This window comes from Dama dama, chromosome 18 (assembly GCF_033118175.1).
Source record: "Dama dama isolate Ldn47 chromosome 18, ASM3311817v1, whole genome shotgun sequence".
NCBI lineage: Eukaryota > Metazoa > Chordata > Mammalia > Artiodactyla > Cervidae > Dama > Dama dama.
The window spans coordinates 107,896,603-107,917,354 of NC_083698.1; the positions used below are offsets into that span (position 1 = coordinate 107,896,603).

Below are 20,752 nucleotides of genomic sequence, written 5' to 3' on the forward strand. Positions count from 1 at the left end.
TCAGGGCCGGGCCCCCTGCTCCATCTGTTGGTGCTGGCTCCTCACGGCAAACCTGTTGACGTGCACGGGGATGGGGACCACTATCTTGGGGTTTCTCACAGGCTCCCCAGAGCGGCTGCTCACGTTCCCAGCTTTGATGCGCTTCCACTTGGCCCGCCGGTTCTGAAACCAGATCTTGACCTGCACCTCGCTGAGCTTCAGGGCATGTGCGATCTGGGAGCGCTCGGTCAGCGAGAGGTACTTCTTGCAGTGGAATTCCTTCTCCAGCTCCAGGAGCTGCTCGCTGGTGAAGGCCGTGCGGCGCCTCCGGCTCTTGCCCCCGGGGGCCGGGACTCCCGTTGAGGGCGCCCCCTCCTCCGCTGTGGTCCCCAGGCCGCCCTTCAGCTTCGGTTTAGGTCCCAGGAGGGCCCCAGGGCCCCCGGCAGAACTGTCCAGGAAGCTGTCCTCCTCACTGTCCGCACCCGAGCCCTCTTCCTCCTGCTCGCTGCCTGCTGGGTCTCCTGCGGGTGCCTCCAGCTTTTCCTCATCGGAGCTGTACACCTTCCCCTCTGCTGCGGGGAGTGGGGGCCAACAGGGTGGGGTTGGGGTGGGATTGGGGAGGCGAGGAGAAGGCAGATGGGTTGGAGGCAGCACATGGAACCAGGGCCAGGCATGGACAGTGTGCCGGCCGGAGGAGAGATAGACGTGGAGGGGATGAGACAGGAGGGGAGGGGACACAGGCAGGGCAGAGTGGGAAGAGGTTTGGGGAGACAGAGAGACAGGAAGAAAGGTATTAACCAGCACAGACTTCACTCGGGCAACGTGGGGGAGGCATCCATCAAGAGGGCCCCATTCCCAGAACTCAGATGCCTCAGCCCCTACCCCTCAACCTCGTTTTCCTACCTGCTACCTCCCCGGCTTTCTCTAGACCCCAGTGAAGGGCTCCCCACTCATGGACAGCCCCTCCAAGCCCAGAGCCTGCAGCTGCTCATAGTGATGAAACAGCTGGAGCCGGGCTCAGTATCCTTTCAGTCACTACAGGCGAGAGTGAGAATGCAGGATTCACTTTTGCAGGACAGAGAGGAGGCCACCTGTGTTCTCCCCCCGGGACTGCTCACGAGGCCTCGTGGGAAGAGCCATGCGAGCCCCTCTAGCCTGTCCCCCTTCCCTCCCTCTTTCCTGGAGCTGGGAATCTTAGCATCTCCTCTCCAGATGGAAACTTCGGGGTCATGTGACTCCCTCCTGCCCCAAACTGGGATCCAGGAAGTGTTACCCAAGGACCCAAGAGTCAGCAGGTGTCTGTATCCCCACCTCCCCAATTCTCCATAACCGGACCATCCAGTCCCGACCGGGGAGCCCTCCCACCACACACACCACCTTCTCGAAGGCCAGGTTTTTCTTCCGATCACTCAGCTCCCCCAGGACCCTTTTTAAAACATGCCATCTCAAAAAAAAGGAAGGAAAAAAAGATGCCATCTCTCTCCCACCTCCCCTCTTTCCCAGCCAAGCCGGTGAGAAGCGCCAACAGCTGCTTTCTGCCCAAGTTCAGAATCCTGGGGACCCTGAGCTCAGCGTGAGCTGAGAACCGGGGGCAACATGGGAGGCGGAGGAAGAAACAGAAGTGCAGCGGAGGAAATACAGAGAGAAAAACGGGAAAGAAGAGATTCTGACTCAGTAGGCTGCTGGTTAACTGTAATCACAGGCATATAAACATTTTAACCCATACATAATTCTAAAGTTTAATTCCACCGTTGGTCGCATCATAGCGACTTTTTTGTCGGAACCGCAGATAAGGCATGACAAGTGTTTTTTAGAGTTTTACAAAACCCCTTGTTTTCTGCCCAAAGGACCAAGCAACAGGGGAACCACAAAAAGCCAAAAAGAAAACCAACCGGTAGAAAGGAGAAGGGGAAGAAGACAGATTAACCCGTCAACTGAACAGTCAGCCCCTCACCCGTGGAGCTCGCGGTGTACAGGCAGGGGCGCATGCGTGCACATCACCACGTGTGTCGCGCGCACACTCCGAGGTCGAGAAGATGACCCCGCGAAATGCTTCCTAGACGGGGCCTTGTGCACGCGCGCGCATGCGTGAGGCTGGAGCATCTCCACGCTCCCCACGGGGCGGGGGGGGGGGGGGGGGGCGGCTCTCTGACTTCTGCCATCCGCCTGCGCCCCCGCACCTGCCCGCTTACTTTCAGTTCCCTTCCCGTCCCCAGAGCTGTCCTGAACGGATGCCATCCGCACCTGTTCCTTTTGCTCAGGAACCGCTTTTACATTCTTCTTAGAGGCCATGATCCAGCCCCGGCCAGCTCACCACCCCCGCACCCCAGTCCGCGTTTCCACCCCTCCTCGGGCGGTGCTGTCAGGCCCAGGCCCTGTCTCTTCCTGGAGGGCTTCTTGCTTCATCCGACCATCTCAAAGCCCACGTGGTACACCCCCTGACAGCCTCACTCAGGCCTTGCTGCTCCCCTCGAAGGTGGGCTTGGTTCTCTGACAGCCCACCCAACTTCATCCACCTTGTGCCCACCAGTGACCTGCCCCTTGGGGCTCACCTCCCAGCACCCCGGGCTTTCTCCCTGACCTCATCCCGATCCAAAATCGGTTTAATTTCTGCAAGATTCATATCCCTGGGTCCCCTTTTCATGTCATTAAGGGCCCTTCCCCAGGCCATCCCCACCTCCCCAGAACGCAAGTGTAACGTCCGGTGTCCCAAACTGTACTCTTGGACCTTCTCCCAAGTCAGCTCTTCCTAGTCTGAACCCCCCTCCCTTCCCATCTCAGGTAGTGCTAACTCCCACCCCCAACCCCTGGTATTCAGACCAGACCTTCCCTCCCGCCACCTTGCCCAGCCCGCCAGCAAATCTCAGTAGAGCCACTGCTCAACTGACCTCTCATCACCTCCTCTGGGTCCAACTAGCCCGAGTCACCCTCCTCTCTTGCTAGTTCATCAACGTTTTCTCCTGCTCTGCCCCTCCCACGCCGTCCCCTGCCCTTCCCCTGGGTTATTCTGTTTGGAATACTACATTCTTCACCTAGATTCAAAGTCCCTTCAGGTCTTTATCAGTGAAACCTTACCTGATCTTCCTTTTTAAAATTAAAACTCCCTACGCTTCCCATCTCCATTCTCTGCTTTACTTGTTGCTATGGTATACGTAACCAACTTTATTCATTTATTTTTACTGGTTGTTTCTTCCTACTAAAATATAAGTTCCATGAAGGTGGGCTTCCCTAGTAGCTCAGCTGGTAAAGAATCCACCTGCAATGCAGGACACCCGCAGGAGACCCAGGTTCAATTCCTGGGTCGGGAAGATCCCCTGGTGAACAGATAGGCTACCCACTCCAGTATTCTTGGGCTTCCCTGGTGGCTCAGCTGGGAACGAATCTGCCCGCAATGCGGGAGCCCTGGGTTCAATCCCTGGGTTGGGAGGATCCCGTGGAGAAGGGAAAGGCTACCCACTCCAGTATTCTGGTCTGGAAAATAGTCCATGGGGTTGCAAAGAGTCAGACACAACTATGTGACTTTCACTTTCACTTTCCAGGAAGGTAGAGATTTATATATATATATATATATATATATATATATATATATATATATATATATATATTTCACTGCTATATTCTCAGCATCTAGAAAGTTAGCTGCACAGAGTAGGCACTGAAAAAATACCTACCTTTTAAATTTATTTTTATTTGGCTGCACCAGGTCTTAGTTGTGACATGAGGGATCTAGTTCCTTGACTGGGGATCAAACCCAAGCGCTCTGAACTGGGAGCACAGAGTCTTGATCACCGGCCCACCAGGGAAATCCTGGATAAGTATTTGTTGACTGAAAGAAAGAAACTACTCCGGAGCACTTTTTGATTCTCCCTCTCTATCCCTTCTTTCTCAAGCCTCTCCTAAAATATTCCCTACAACCCTGTTTCTCCAGCCCAGCTCTGGACATAAGACATCCTCTCCATAAATATCATTCTCCCCACTTTCCAGTGAAAGTGAAAAGTGAAAGTCGCTCAGCTGTGTCCGACTCTTTGCGACCCCATGGACTTCTCCAGGCCAGAATACTGGAGTGGGTAGCCTTTCCCTTCTCCAGGAGATCTTCCCAACTCAGGGATAAAACCCAGGTCTCCCACACTGCAGGCAGATTCTTTACCAGCTGAGTCATAAGGGAAGCCCTAGGCCCTCTGATCTCAGTCACTGGAGAGGAATCCGTGTGCGGTGGGAACCGACAGGATCGTATGCTAAAGGAAATCACGGACAACCCCCAACATCATTACTTAATCCTCTAACTTTTAATTTCTAATTTTTAAAACATGGTTTGCAGTAAACAATAACAGAAAGAAAAGCTTGTTAAAGCTTGTTAAAACCCAGCCCAGTACTACACTACTTTAACCAGCTGCTACAAAAAGGCAGAAACTAGGATTCAGGGCTTGAAGAATAAAATCATTTAGCACAGCTCCAAGCACCCAGGGGGTGTCCAATAAATCTAAATTGATGATGACTGAGATGAGGTTCCCAGGTTCCCAATCTGGCAGGGCCCTCCTGAGATCACATCATCCATCCCTCTGTCTTCACACAGATTCCGTGAAAGCTGAGCCCGAATGAGCAGGCCACCCCCAGCGCTGCTTTTAAAGCCATATAGGAAGCACAGGTTCACAACCTCTCTTGGTTACTTGATCCTGGCGGGATTCTGCATGGTGGGGGGGGGGGGGGGGGGGCGTGTGTGAAGAGTTTCTCTCTGAGCCTTTATAATCGTGACACTGAGGGGTCTGATAAGCAGCTCTTGGAAGGAGATGGGGGCAGGGACATAGAAGAAAGCAACAGAGAAGGGAAAATACAGCTAGCTCTCAGAGGAGAGGGTCTGGGACAGGGAGTGAGGCTGGGGGAGGCGGGGCAGAAGAATCATGATCAGTCAGAGAAACTGAAAGGGCTGAAAAGTTTAGGGAGAAAATAGAAAAAAAAATCGGAAGTTTCAGGGGGAGAGAGTTAAAAGCCTTCCAAAAAAAAGAAAAATGCAACAGATGCTAGATTTCTCCACCTTAAACACTGATGGATTTGGAGCCTGGCCATTTGTTCTTTGCTCCACCAGCACTTTAAAACTCTTAAGACCCAAAGTGACCGGAAATATATTCTGAAGGACTGGCTGAACAATAGAGCAGTCCTATCCTTTACAACATAGCAATCCTGAAACAGCCTTACGATTTTCTCATGAATTAGCTAAAAAATTAATGCAAACTCTTTTATCAAATTCATAACACATACTAAATAGTAAGCATACTCAAAACAAAAATTGCACATAGAAAAATGGTTTTGACTAAAACCTGACAGAAGCACATCTTGTTGATAAAATTTACAAATTTTGATTTAGAATAATTGGACCTGGTGGATAAAATGTCCATAAAAGTAAAAGTAAATTTCTAACTGCAGATGATAGCTGGCTAATGTGAACAAAAAAATTTGATCAATAAAACATCGTTGAAAATCTTACATGGGAAATAATGATCTTGGTGAGAAAATTTTTGGCAGAAGGAAAAGTGTTTCATTGGGAACAATTTGGCTGTGCTAGGTAGGATGGCCAAACAGAAAGGGTCTGTCCTTTGGGATTAAAAGTGACATTCTTGGTTATATAGGAGAACATTGATCTATGTGTAAAATAGATAATCAATAAAGACCTACTGCATAGCCAGGGAGCTTTACTCAATACCCTAATTATCTATATGAGAAAAGAATCTTTAAAAGAATATATTTATGTATGTGAAGTGAAGTGAAAATAGCTCAGTCGTGTCCAACTCTGCGACCCCGTGGACTCTACAGTCCATGGAATTCTCTAAGCCAGAATACTGGGGTGGGTAGCACTTCTCCAGGGGATCTTCCGAACCCAGGGATCGAACCCAGGTCTCCTGCGTTGCAGGCAGATTCTTTACCAGCTGAGCCAGCAGGGAAGAAGATTTATGTATATGTATAACTAAATTTGGACATGGAACTGGACATGGAAAAACAGACTGGTTCCAAATCGGGAAAGGAGTACATCAAGGCTGTATACTGTCACCCTGCTTATTTAACTTATATGCACAGTACATCATGTGAAATGCCAGGCTGGATGAAGCACAAGCTGGAATCAAGATTGCTGGGAGAAATATCAATAACCTCAGGTATGCAGATGACACCACGCTTATGGCAGAAAGCAAAGAACTAAAGAGCTTCTTGATGAAAGTGAAAGAGGAGAGTGAAAAGTTGGCTAAAAATTCAACATTCAGAAAACTAAGGTCACGGTATCTGGTCCCATCACTTCATGGCAAATAGATGGGAAAACAATGGAAACAGTGAGAGACTTTACTTTCTTGGGCTCCAAAATCACTGCAGATGGTGATTGCAGCCATGAAATTAAAAGACGCTTCCTCCTTGGAAGAAAGGCTACCAACCTACGCACCATATTAAAAAGTAGAGACATTACTTTGCTGACAAATGTCCATCTAGTCAAAGCTGTGGTTTTTCCAGTAGTCACTTATGGATGTGAGAGTTGGACTATAAAGAAAGCTGAGTGCCGAAGAATTGATGCTTTTAAACTGTGGTGTTGGAGAAGACTCTTGAGAGTCCCTTGGACTGTTAGGAGATCAAACCAATCAATCCTAACAGAATTGGACAGACTGATGCTGAAGCTCCAATACTTTGGCCACCTGATGCGAAGAGCTGACTCCTTGGAAAAGACCCTGATGCTGGAAAAGATTGAAGGCAGGAGGAGAAGGGGACGACAGAGGATGAGATGGTTGGATGGCATCACCAACTCAATGGATATGAGTCTGAACAAGCTCTGGGAGATAGTGAAAGACAGGGAAGCCTGGCGTGCTGCAGTCCATGGAGTCACAGAGTCTGACATGATGGAGCGACTGAACTGAACGGATAACTAAATCACTTTGCTGTCCACCTGAAGCTAACACAACATTGTAAACCAACTCTACCCAACAGAAAATAAAAAGTTTTTAAAAGAGTACACTGTTTTCAGCTTGTTCCCTATGGGCAGGTCTAGAGTCTGTGAAAAGCCTTTGTTTATCTATCCAGGGGAAATGGCAGTGGGGCAGCTTGTTATTAGGAAACATCAAGTCCTCCTGGTAGATGCTATTGTCCTGAAAAGCAGAAATCACAAGGTGTGAACCAAGATTACTTGTAGGGTCCACTCCAAGGGCATGGTCCCTCTGCAGAGAGCAGCGCTCAGGCTTCAGGGGCACCCTTGCAACGAGTCTTCCTTGGGAGAGGACGAGAAGCCCTAACTTGGGGCCAGAGACTCTGTGGTAGGTGTTCTCCAGAAGGAAGAACAAACAGCACCAGGCTCATACCACCTAGAGAGGAGTCCACTGTGGCCAAGATCAGCAAGGATGATGGGCCCGTGTCATGGGGCAGAAGACCCCCCAGGATGCAGAAGCACCTTAGACCCCCGGCCACAGGAACCCACAGAGCTTCTGCACCGTCCAGCCCTCACCCGGCCTGCTCTGGTCCAGCTGACATACAACCAAGGCGTTATTTGCTGAGAAGCCTCTTGCCCACTACACTTGGTTCTGGCTTCTCTTCCCTCCATTTAAAGAACAACGACCTTCACAGGCGGGTCTTCCCTGGTGGCTTAGCAGTAAAGAATCCGCCTGCTAATGCAGGAGATGCAGGTTTGATCCCTGACTCGGGAAGATCCCCTGGAGGAGGGCACAGCAATCCACTCCAGTATTCTTGCCTGGAGAATCCCATTGACAGAAGAGCCTGGCTCCAGGCTACAGTCCCTGGAGTCACACAGAGTTGGACACGACTTATCGACTAAACAACCCTCACATGCCCCAAACCCCTCTCTGGACAACTACCCAGCTTCCTGAATACAAAAGGGTGGGGTCAAAAGGTGGGAGAAATCCAGGTTATCTCCCAAAAGAGGCATGTGTGCACCACCTTCATTTTACCATCACACCCAGTTTGTAATTATTTCTCTTTTTGGAGATGGTACTTTCTCCCATCCTTCATGGCTTGCTTTCAATGTGTCCTTCATTCATCCTCGCTAATTTCATGCCCTGCTATGCTGCTACTCCTTGCTGTACTTTTAGGTAAAATAAGAAATATTCACTTCCTCTCTCTCCACTCTCCCTGTGACTCTTCAGCATCCTTTACTCCAAATCCACATGAGAACTTCCTCTGTGTCACTGCGGTCCAGAGCCCCTCCCACCTTCTTGACAAGGTCACAGAGACTTCCCCACCACCGCCCGTCCACCCCAAGCTTGGAGCTCCTTTCAGAGCATGCTAATGCCACTCATTGGAAAAGACCCTGATGCTGGGAAAGATTGAAGGCAAGAGGAGAAGGGGACGACAGAGGATGAGATGGTTGGATGGCATCACCGACCTGATGGACGAGTGTGAGTATGCTCCAGGAGTTGGTGATGGACAGGGAAGCCTGGTGTGCTGCAGTCCATGGGGTCACAAAGATTTGGACACAACTGAGCAACTGAACTGAACTGAATGTGGTCATTGCCAAGAGCACCCTTGCATGACCTTTAACCTTCCCAAGCAATTTCACACTTAGTATTGTCATCTTCAAGCAACTCACTGAAGTAGCACTGACCTAGTATGGCAGTAATGGGAGGTTAGGCACCTTATTTTCAGGTGGAAAAAAAAAATGAATTTCAGAAAGATTAAATGATTTCCCAGTCACACCACTAGGGACAGAGCTGATCCAGAACCCTGCTCTCCTAAGTCTCCAATCAGCTCTTCCTACTCTTCCCAGTAACCTGTCTTCCTCCCTCCACTTGGAGCAGAAGTCCTCCCCAGATGCTTCATCAAATCCACAGCCTTCCTATCAAAGCCAGTTTAGGTTTAGACCTGGTCCTTATCAGGACCACTTATCACCCCATCCTCAACATCTTCCCTTAGCATTCTTGGAGAAGATCCTTAAAATCGCCGCAGGAGAGGCCTCACTCCCCGAATCTCACCTTTGTCCTATAACAGGCCATTTCCCCCTCATTCCCAAGACAAAATTCCCACCTGATCTTTCTCCTGTTTGCTTTTTCCATCATTACTGGTTTGTATGATACCACCTTACCAGTCACTATTTCTTTTATTTATAAATGTATTTTCTCACTTAAAGAACAATACTGCCCGCTGATGGAAACAGTTTTCTCTCCCCAAATGTTGACTTATTCATTTGGTTGCCTTGGGTCTCAGCTGTGGCACTCGGGACTTTCACTGTGGCTTTCCTCCCCGATACTGAAAGGGAGTTTAAGGAACATGCTTTCCTTCCTTTCTGCTTGCCCCTCCTGTTCACTCATGGCACCTCCTTCTCTGGCCGCTGCTCTCCATCAACTGCCCAGGAGAGTGGGGATGTCAGTTACATTTCTCCACCTTCCCAATCACGAGGACAGTGACCTGGAGCTGGCCAACCCATACATTCCCATCTCCTGGGGACTTGACTCAAGCTAGTGAATTGGTCTTCTTAGGGCTTCACATGTGCTTCGCTCCACTGGGGTCCTGGCCTGGGATTATAAGAATTTAGGGCCACTTGTATTTGTGCCCTTCCTTCCCACTCATCAGGAGAAAAGGAGGCAAAGGCAGAGAGAGGAGCCAGACCGAGAGTAAGACAAAAAGACCCAACAACATGGCTTGCATTTTTGGATCCACGTGAATCAATAAATGTCCATTTTAGTTTAATTAGGGAAATGCCCTGAATATTCATTGGGAGGACTGATGCTGAAGCTGAAGTTTCAATACTTTGGCCACCTGATGAAAAGAGCTGACTCATTGGAAAAGACCCTGATGCTGAGAAAGATTCAGGGGAGGAGGAGAAGGGGGCTACAGAGGATGACATCTTTGGATGGCATCATAGAGTTGATGGACATGAGTTTGAGCAAACTCTGGGAGACAGTGAAGGACAGGGAAGCCTGGCGTGCTGCAGTCCATGGGATCGCAAAGAATTGGACGTAACTGAGCAACAGTTGTCACGAAGAGCTCTGACTACAGCACCACTGTACCTAAAAGTGACAGGAATCACATGACTCCAGGGAAAGGAAGCCCCCTGACTCACTCCCATACCTCTCCCATCCAAAATAATTTCCCCCAAAAGATACCCAGGTCATCCCTCAAATTACTCAAAATAGTGACACCTAAAATTTCACAAGTTTGAAAGTTATTCGGACTTTCAAAAACCCTCCTTAATCCATCCAGCGTGAATTATTTTAATCCAATAGCTGTGCTCCTAACACTAAGCTGAGATCAGACATATGAGGGAACAGGGACTGTGATGAAGAAAAAAGTGTTTTGTTTATCTGTTTGCTGCTTTTGGTTTACGTTTGTTTTAACGGAGAGAAAAGAAGAACAGGCTCCCCCGGACACAGCAGAAAGGCTTTGGGCAGCCGTGTCCACGAGGTGTCTACACTAGAGTTTCTCACCAACATGTAAGAAACTAAAAGAGGGAGAAAGAGCCAAAGACAAAATCTGAAATCTACCTGTATTAGGTGCATGCAGTGTTCTCTCCAGGCATGCCCCATATAAACTAAGTCCTCGGAATACAAGGCTATTTTACCATCACTCCGAGAAATATTTGTCCTTTTCAGTTCAGAGAGTGTCACCCATCATCGTTTCTAGTAAAGATGCCTTTCACAACTTAATCCCCAGGAAAGCTCCCCATCCATTTCTAGCATGTGGACAATACCGATAATTTCTTGCCCACCTATTACTTTAGGAGGCTCGACAAACTGCTTCTCACTTAATCTTCAAATCTATGAGGTAAGCATTGCTGCCCTTCATTTTACTGGTGAGACAATGGAGACTGCAGAGGTTAGTATTCTGCCGTAGGTCACAAAAGAGGTAGTGCTGAGATTGGTATCCACTTGACCTTAGCCAAAAGGCCGAGAAGCGATTGAGATCGGTATCCAAAACCTGTGTCTGTTCCTCCAGGCCACACGGTCTCTGTTGTCAATGAATGAAACAGACTGAAGCCCACTGTCACCCTGCCATAAATCCTGCACCAGGGACATCCCCGATGGTCCAGCGGTTAAGAACCTGCCTGTCAGTGCGGCGGACACGGGTCCGATCGCTGGTCTAGGAACGAAGAACCCACATGCCACGGGGCACCTAAGCCCATGAGCCACAACTACTGAGCCTGTGCCCCAGAGCCCCAGAGTCACAACTACTGAAACTCGAGCACTCTAGAGCCCACATGCCCCAACGAGAGACGTCACTGAGGTGAGAAGCCTGTGCACTGCAAACAGAGGAAGCCGGGGCGCGGCAACAAGGACCCAGCGCAGCCCAAAAACAAATAAACAGAAATTATCTTTTAAGAATCCTGATGGGGAAATAGTACAGGGGACCAGGGACTGAGCGCACAGTGCAGCTTTCTGTTTCCCACTCACCGGGGGCACTTTTTCCTTCCTCACGACATCCGGTCGGTCACAACTGATCTCTGATGTTTCTGGTCCAGATAAGATCTACCCCACCTTTTATCAAGGGTTCTCTCATCCCGTATGACGGCTGTCCGTGGTCACCACTCAGCCAACACACCCCTGGTCACAGATGATGGAGCCTTTTCCACCCTAGAGCCCAGCCCTGATTCCATCCTGAGATGTGGGTATCTGGGCGCTGCCTCCTTGACAGTGACCACGACAACTCAGCACTGAGAAATAGAATCTGCCGCCCCGCCACTGACCCCTTGCATTTTTTTTGTGGTGGCTTTTTTTTTCTTTTTTTAAAGGGAACAATTCACTAATAAGGGTATCCTTACAGATAACAGAACTGTCAAGCTGGAGTGATCTTAGAGGTCACCTAATTCAAACCTCTAACTTTACTGATGGGGAAGCTGGGACACACAGAGGCATGGTTTGGCCAAGACCACTCTGTTACACACTCCCAGGACCTGTGCAAAATTTATAGGATAGTTGTCATCCATTCCAGCACAACCCAGGGCTTTCCAGGTGGCTCAGTGGTGAAGAATCCACCTGCCAGTGCCGGGGCAGAGGGAGAAGAGGGTTCCATCCCTGGGTCGGGAAGATCCCCTGGGGGAGGGCAGGGCAACCCACTCTAGTATTCTGGCCTGAGAAATCCCCTGGATAGGGGAACCTGGTGGGCTAGAGTCCACGGGGTCACAAAGCGTTGGGCATGACTTACTGACTGAGCACGCACGCATGCCAACACAAACTGCTTCTCACCTCCAGTCTCGGGGTAATTTCATCTCCCTCCCTCCTGGAACGCCTGCATCACTTCTCTTCCCATTGCTCTCAGTACAGAGTTCCAGCTTATCCAAGACTTCTACTTTAATACCTGAAGCTCCAACACTTTGGCCACCTGATGCAAAGAGCTGACTCATTGGAAAAGACCCTGATGCGGGGAAAAGATTGAAGGCAAGAGGAGAAGGGGACGACAGAGGATGAGATGGTTGGATGGCATCACCGACTCGATGGACAGGAGATTGGGCAAACTCCGGGAGACAGTGAAGGACAGGGAGGCCTGGCGTGCTGCAGCCCATGGGGTTGCAAAGAGTCAGACACAACTGAGTGACTGAACAAAACCTATCATAACTCTCAGTCAAGGAATCCATCTCCCACTGACCCCCGCTCAGAAGGAGTTTCCAGATTCCACCCCCCCTCATTTTCACGAAGTGCTTTCTCCGCACAACCCTGGTCTCTGTTAGTCTTGGCACCACCCTGCCTTTCCTTCTAATAAGACACCTCCTCTCATCTCTGGAAGAGTGTTCCCTTCCCTTCCGTGATGGGAAGGGAGGGAAGCCACTGCCTCCTGACGACCTGCCTTGCTGTGCTTTCTCTTCCGACCTCAACTGAATTCACCTGTGAGGGTCACTCTTCTGTCACACCAATTCAAGCTTCTCTTTTCCCTCTCACTCTCCCAATTAGCGCTTCAAAACTTCTTCCACGTGACGCTAAGCTGTAACTCCAAGAATGATTCCTGTCACTAGTGAAAAACCCCACCCTCTCCTCTCCCGCTCCTAACCCAGACCTCCTGTATCACCGCGGCAGCAGGGCCACCACCACCTGAAGAGGGCGCTCTCCACTGTTCCTTGGTTCAGAGGCAGGGTTACCGCCGCCCACCCCCCAACCATTCCCTCTGGGGAAAACTTCTCTCCCAGGGAGTTCTTTTCTTCTCACTGTTCCTCTTTAAGCACCTCTCTTTTTTGTACATCTACCCCACTACTTGTATCATTGCTGCTTCCTAACTTTCAATCCGTTTCACCGCAAAGATCCTTCTTTCTCTGTTATTTCCAAGGCAAAAATCTTTGCCTGTAGCTTCTCACTCAAACACTACCCTTAATGCAAATACTTTGCTCAGAGTATTACGTTCCTTCCTCCTCCTTTCCAGTTAAATCATTTGCCCCGCCTCATCCCAATTATTGCCTCTCCCCTACTAGTCCTAGTATAGACTATTCAAGCCCATGGTGCTGAGTATAAGAATTATGTCCCAACCTTCTAGAATCTAGGCTTCCCTGATAGCTCAGTTGGTAAAGAATCTGCCTGCATTATGGGAGACCCCAGTTCGATTCCTAGGACGGGAAAATCCCCTGAAGAAGGGGTCAGCTACCCACTCCAGTCTTCTTGGGCTTCCCTTGTGGCTCAGCTGGTAAAGAATCTGCCTGCAATGAGGGAGACCTGGGTTCTCTCCCTGGGTCGGGAAGATCCCCTGGAGAAGGGAAAGGAGACCCCTCCAGTATTCTGGCCTGGAGAATTCCAGGGACTGCATAGTCCATGGGGTCGCAAAGATTCGGACACGACTGAGCGACTTTCACTCCTAGAATCTCCAGTTCCCCAGATAACAGCAGAGACCCCTCTGTCTTCCAACCCTCCCACGTGCTGCCTTCACTGAGGCATGAGGTATCTCAATATCCTAACCCTAACCCTAACCTCAATATCGTCAATATCCATTCCAATCCTCCCAGTAACACTCTCTCTCTCACCCAGGGTCAATCAAAGGTGGCAGCCTGAAACAGCCTGTGAGCCCCTTCTCAGAACAGCGCTTTTAGGTGCATAACATAAAACACATAGGATTACATTAGGGAACAATTATATAAAATACAGTTATCAAATATTTAAAATGCATCTGAGATATAACCATTTACATTTCTTCATCAGTTCATTAAACAACAAGATATCTCCCAAAATTGTTAATTTGTATGAAAATGTCTGTGATCTCTACTGGTGACAGAAATCTCAGGTACTGTGAACCCTGCGATAGTTTCTGGCCTACCTTCATAATCACAGAACATGCCAAATTTTAGTGAGAAGTTGGTAGAAATGTAGACAAAAATTGTTTTCCACATCCATAATTAACATATTTCCTCACAAGGGGTCCATGGAGTCCATGTTAACAGTCTGGCTTTAAGTTTTGGGGCTAGAAAACCAAGCTTTTAGTTCTATAAAGCTGAAAGGAATGTTAAAAATCATCTGAACTAAAACTTTCACATCACAGGTGAGGAAACTGAAGCCCAGAGAAGTGATAAGATTTTGAATCTCCTATAGGGTCTTCAGTGGCTTCCCTGGTGGCCCAGAGGGTAAAGCATCTGCCTGCAATGCAGGAGACCCGGGTTCCATCTCTGGGTTGGGAAGATCCCCTGGAGGAGGAAACAGCAACTCACTCCGGTATTTTTGCCTGGAAAATTCCATGGACAGAGGAGCCTGGGGGCTAAACCCATGGGGTCGCAGAGTCCAACATGACTGAGCGATAAACATAGCGTCTTAAGGGCTTCCTTCCCTGGTGGCTCAGCAATAAAGAATCCGCCTGCATGCAGGAGCCGCAGGAGACCCGGGTTCAGTCCCTGGGTCGGGAAGCTCGACTGGAGAAGGAAGTGGCAACCCACTCCAGTATTCTTGCCTGGAGAATCCCACGGACGGAGAAGCCTGGCAGGCTACAGCCCATGGGGTCGCAAAGAGTCAGACATGACTGAAGAGACTTAGCATGCATACATGCATGCTTAGTCTTAAAACTAAGGCCACAGTAGTCACACAACAAATATTTCCTGGATTGAACTCAGAGGCTTGCTGAAGTTGCAGAGCTAATGACTGACAAAGTTGAGACCCGAACCCCTGTGTCACTCCTAAATAAATGTCCATTGTCACTCACGCGAAGTTAATACAACACGTGCCTTTCTGTAGACGTCAATGGAGCAGTCCCTTTCTCTGTACACTCTTTCTCAAAATTTCTAGGAAAACATGCTCTCCATCACTCCCAAGAAAAATCTCCCTCCTGTTTCTAACAGAAGTCTCTGATCCCATGTCACATCATTCTTCCCCGTTTTTTTTCTCTCATGAGTAAATATATTCCGACAGTCATAATGGATACCTGTTCAGAAATTAACTGATGGGTCGTCTTCAGCGCTCCCTGGCTACGGCCAGGTGCTTGGCTGACCTCAGTCAGCACTCAGATATCATGCTAGACTCCTTGCACGGTTTCCATTATTATTGCCAGTCTCTATTCAGAAATTAGCAAATCTTTTTTCTGTTTAGTTTTAGAAGAGAATGCTGGCTACCCTGCCATCTCCCTCCCAGGTTAGCCCCACCACACTTTCTTTTCCATACCATCTCATCTGCAAGTGTTCTTTTCCTCTCCACGCTCAGCAGTGGCATTATCTTTCATAACAATCTCTCACTCTATTTGCATCGTCGACCAACAGTCACATACAGAGTATCCACCATCCCTTTACTATTTGCTTTCAGGCAATTCAGCCCTTTTCCCCCTGAATGAATCACTGCTCTGAAACACCTCCAAATCAAAGTTTTCTCCTGATTTTTCCCGAACGGACAGCTCTTTTCATCATTCCCTAGCACGCAGCATCTGCTTCCCCCATCCTCTCTGTGACGTGTGTGAGCTCCACATTCTCAAGTCACCTTCGATAACTCGGTCAGAGCTCACACACCTTTCACACGCAAGATCATCTCTGCCTGCCCCACTCAAGGCAGAACTCTCTCTCTTCATGTCTTTTGGGGCCAACTGCTCTCTTACCTCCATATTCCTAACACATCAACAACTTCACTACACACCTGGTTCAAAGCTCCTTTCCCCTCATCCCTTTCCAGGACCGTTCTTACAATTCTCCAGATTTGATATGTCAGCTATGGTCCACATGAGGCTGCAGACCATGTGAAACGTGGCTAGTTTGAACTTGAGGTGTCCTGAATGTGTGAAACACACACTGGATTTCAGAGACAGCGTGAAAAGAGGATATCAAACATCTCATTAAATTTTTTTATATTGAATAATGCTGAAATAATATTTTGGACATGCTGGGTTAAATAAATTATAAAAATTAATTTCGCCTGTTTCATTTTACTATTTGAATGTGGCTAAGAAAATTATTTTAATTACATAAATGACTTGCTAGATGGCACTGCTCTGGGTGCTTCTGTTGATTCATACTTTTAAATCTTCCCTGCTAGTTCAAAATTCTATCACTCCTATTAAGACATCTCTCCCATTATTCACACTGACTGCTCCCATACTCCAAACTTAGACTTACTTTCAGGGTACCATTTTCAAATCTTTTCTACCCCCATTATTTCTGTACACGGAATTTCTCTTTGCCTGCTAATATAGCTTCTACCCTGCCATCATATCATAATAAAGTTCTGCTTTATTCCTCATCAATTCTAGTAGGGCACTGTCTCAACTCTCAGCAAAATTTTTAGAAATAGTCCTTCTAATTCCCAACAAAAAGAACTTCACTCATCATCCTCCAAATTGGCCAATCTTCACTGTAATTTCATTAAAATGGATAGTAATTGTAAGACACTAGACAAATGTAAATTAATAACTTCAGACTCACGTTACCCATTCACAGTAGAATAGCGATTCCTCCTCCGTCATTTTAAAGATGCCATCCCTTCTCCAAAATCTTCTGTAATGAGGTTCCAACTCCATTATTCACTCTAAGAACTCTTTTACTTCGTACTAAATACTCTAATACAATTTGCCAAGTGGAGTGTTCGTTTTCCCACCACTTTCAGCATGGGCCATGTGTCATCACTCCTCAAACTGATTTTACATCTAATATTTCTGGAATTGCTTTTTTCTTTTCTCAACTCTGTTGGGGAAAAAAAAAATCAAGACTGGGAAGGTGGACGTGAGTGGCGTGAGTAGCAAGGTGAAGACAAGTCTGGAGAATTTGCACCAAGAGGGAGAAGCAGCCCTCCCACTCATTAACTGTGAATGTTCCATCCGAATCTCGTCTTCCTGCTCAGCCCCAGAAGCTCCACTGAGCCCCTTTCTGAGCCTCTCTTCCTAATGGGGGGATGACCTTCGCTCCAGCACCTCTCAGAATTCTTCCTCTGGGAGGTCTTCTTCCCATCCTTCTTAGCAAAGAAATTCCTTGTCTCTTCAAGTGATGAAGCTCTTTTCTTCCTCGTTCTGTATACAAATTCATGTCTTAAAACTCTCAATACTGACAAACCTTTAAAAAAAATTACTCCTAGAGTTGAAACGTTCCCCTCTTTCCTACTAGTATATTTATTTAGCTCCTTTCCAGTCCTCTCAGGACAGAACTCTTGCACATACACACACGCTTCTGGTCCAGAAATGCTGCTCCCCCTTTTCACGGAGCCAGCACTAGAATCCCCTTGCACATGTCTCCTCCAATAGACAGCTCTCTCCTTGCTCATGGTCCCTTTGGATAATCTGGGTATACAGTCCATTTGTGAGTCCTCTATTCTACTCCTGTGTTTCTCTTCTGTTCTTTCCTTCTGCTTTTCCCCACCTCCATGCCTGGTGTTACTGCCAATATTCTACCTGCTTCAGAAAAGAGGCCCCACTACACAGATGGGTCAAAACAAGAAGTGGGGGGAACCTGAAGAGCAGGACGAGTTGCTTGTTCTCCCATGCTCTGGGGATATTCCACCCCCCTGCTCTCCTCCACTGGGATGTCTTCCTCTCCCCTTCCCCTCTGCTCATCTGTTCCTCAGGTGTCTGCTTCTCCTACTGCCTCCAAACGGCTTCACACCCCCCCCAATGCCCCCCTGGCTCTCCTTTCTGTCTCAGGACTCCCCTATCCAACACCCCACTGATCCTTTCCTCCTCCTGTCCTCCTGTGGCTCCTCCCCACCCCCACCTCCTTATCTTGTGGACATCTCCTCCCACGTTCCAGCTGCTCCTCTATCCTTTCCTCTGGATCCTTCCCAGGAGATGCTGCCTAGATTTCAGTCACTGGTTCCTCCTGGTCCAACCAGGTACAAAGAACCAGCGGCTGAGGACCCCAGAGCCAGAACACACCCAGGGCTAAAGGGAGAAAGAAGAGGAAGACAGACTCTAGAGGCAGCCCTTGGGGTCTGGAAGAAGTACTGGCCCTTTGGACAACTCCGAAAAAGGACCCAGGAACCTGTCCCCAGGAACAGCTCTCTCCTGGTGAAGGACAAAGGGGCTCCTGGCTTTCCTTGTCTCCACTAGAGTCCTCCCCCAGGCCTCCTGGGTCCCTTCCACCTGCTAAACTGGATGTGATGAATGGTTAAGCAGAGGCAGGTTCATCCTGATGTTAAAGAACTTGAAGCTTCAGGAACACCACACTTGCAAGCAGTCCCTGTTTTCCTTATATAGGGCCCACCCACCAAACTGCATAAGCTGTGGGTCTCAGCACACCTGAATCTGCCTCTGGAGAGTGAAAGCGTTTCCAGCTTCTAGGGGTTAAAGGTCAACAGGGAAGCCTGTTTGGACTGATTCGAAACAGGGTTGTTTGAATACACCTCGCCTGTCCAGAGAGGTGATTCTCCTATGGAGGTCAGAGATCCCTGAACGATCTCTTAGCTGAATCTCACTGGTTCCAGGATCTTAGCTGGATTCTGGACTCCCAGGCCTTGGGGCCACACCCCACTCAGCCCTGCCTTCAGCAAGTCTCTCAGCCTCCCAGACCACCTCAGTCCGCAGTGCTAGGCCCTCGCTTGATTCTCCAAGGCTTGGCTGTAAATCCGCCAGTTCAGAAGCGACCTCCACACCCAAGAGACACACAGGTTCCCCCCACCATCAGCACCACTTTAAGACGCTCCCTTCGCCCCTGCGTTCCCAGGGCCCGCTGGAAGTCAATACCACCGTCTCCGCAGAAACCCTTACTGAACTGACACCTGCCCACTGCCTCCTCACCCGGGGTTCTGGCTGGTGTCCCCAGGAATCCCACACTTGCAGCTTCTCTATTTCCAGCAGAGGAGCAAGAGGTTCTGCAAGCAGCCGCGGGAGCCGGGGCCGGAGGACTAGACCGCCGGGAGGCAAGCCTCTAGTCTGGCGGGGAGCACCGGCGAGTCTCGGGCCGAGGCTGCAGGCTCTCTGGAGGCAGAGTGGGCGGCGGATCTGGGACCTGGAGATGGCTCCGCACAACGGCGGCGCATCTGGGGCTCTGGGACTCCGGGGGCTCGGAGCAGGTGCCGGGGCTCCGAGAACAGGCTGCCGCCTCGTACTTCAGGGGGACCAGCCTCCCGCCCGGCGCCCCTGTCGGCCCCGGGCACTTACCCGGCAGACTTGGGAAAGTCTCGGAGAAGTGCGCAGGCGGGGGCGCTGGGGGTTCTGCCACTTTCTCCCGGGCGGGCAGCGGCTCTTCAGCGTCCAGCCCGCCCTCCGGGCGTCGGCCGCCCGGCTCGGGGTGGTTTCGGGCAGCAGTGGCGGCGGCGGCGGCGGCGGCGAGCTCCGGGGGCCCGTAGAAGGCGTCGGGCGGCTCCGCGAAGCTGGGCAGCGCGGTGGTCAGCGCCACCATCGAGGGCACGGCCTGGCCCAGCCCCGCGCAGAAGGTGTTGGTCAGGCGGCCGGCGAAGGAGGCAAGAGGGGCGAGAGGCGGGAGGCCGGCGGGCAGCGGCGCGGGGGCCAACGCCTGCGGCAGCACGAGGGGCCGGTAGGGCATGAACATGGGGTAGCCCGTGTACAGCAAGTGGCCGGAGCGCGGAGGCGGCGGCCCGATCAGGGAGTCGATGGAGAAGGCGGTGCCCGGGCCGCCCCCGCCGCCGCCGCCGCCGCCGCCGCCGCCTCCCCCGCCGCTGCCCCCAGGGGCGCCCCCGCCGCCGGCTCGCTGCATGGTGCCCGGAGCCGCGGCCGTCCCGGGGCGCTCCCCTCCCGGCGCCGCCGTGCGCCCCCGCGGCTCGGGCGCCCCGCGCGGGCACGCCGGGCTGGCTGCCTGGCTCCCGGGCCGAGGTGGCGGCGGGGCGCGGGCTCGGCGCAGTGTGGCTCCGGCGCCGCGCTCCTCTCGCTCATAAGGAGGGAGGGGGCGGGCAGGCGGGCGGGCTGGGGGTGTCGCCCTCCGGACTCATCCATCTTCCTCAAATTACGCTTCACTTCCTCCCTCCGCCCGCAGCCGCCGCGCCCGGGCTCCCGCTCCCTCCGCAGAGCCCGTTCCCAGCGGCCCGGCCGGCCGGCCGGCCCGGGACCCCCGCCCGCCCCCCGCAGCCCAACCAACTATTATTAATGGAGATTGATGAGGCCGGACATGCCGCTTTGTGAAAGTTTGCGGCCGCCGAGGAGGCAGCGGCAGCGGCGGGACCGGTGCCTCCCTCCGGCCCGCCCCCCACCCACCCCGGCTCTGCCCACTTGGCTCCCGGCACGGACCGGGAGGAGGGCCCCCGCGCGGACCCAGCGCTGGGCGGCGGGTGCGGCGAGGGCGTGGGGGCGGGGGCGAGCGCGCGATCGGAGAGCCCCCGCCCCTGCCCCGGTCCGGGCCGCCACCCTCCGTCGGACTCAGGGCCAGTCCCCCAGCCTGGCCTGCCACCCGCCCCTGGACGCCCCCTCCCGAGTCCCCGGGGGCGGACCACGCGGTGGGAGCCCCCTCGGGCGGCGAGGCGCGGACGGTAGGGGGCGC

The 20,752-nt window shown here is 51.0% G+C and overlaps 1 protein-coding gene across 1 annotated transcript; it reads right to left on the reverse strand.

The window, feature by feature from the left end:
• On the reverse strand, positions 1-20,207 carry GBX1 (gastrulation brain homeobox 1). Its single transcript, XM_061166501.1, has 3 exons — positions 20,046-20,207; positions 19,420-20,010; positions 1-551 (listed from the first exon to the last, which is right to left on the reverse strand). Exons 1-3 carry the CDS (start codon positions 20,149-20,151, stop codon positions 1-3), a joined length of 1,248 nt encoding a protein of 415 aa, XP_061022484.1. The 5' UTR covers positions 20,152-20,207.
• Positions 20,208-20,752: the final 545 nt, after the last annotated feature.

Excerpts from the sequence above, each read along its gene's own strand:
- GBX1 (XM_061166501.1), bottom strand. The coding sequence starts at position 20,151 with ATGAGCGAGAGGAGCGCGGCGCCGGAGCCACACTGCGCCGAGCCCGCG. Across the intron at positions 20,011-20,045 it reads CCGGCGTGCCCGCGCGGGGC|GGGAGCGCCCCGGGACGGCC; the intron begins GCCCGAGCCGCG and ends CGGCGCCGGGAG. Across the intron at positions 552-19,419 it reads GACTTTCCCAAGTCTGCCGG|CAGAGGGGAAGGTGTACAGC; the intron begins GTAAGTGCCCGG and ends CACTCCCCGCAG.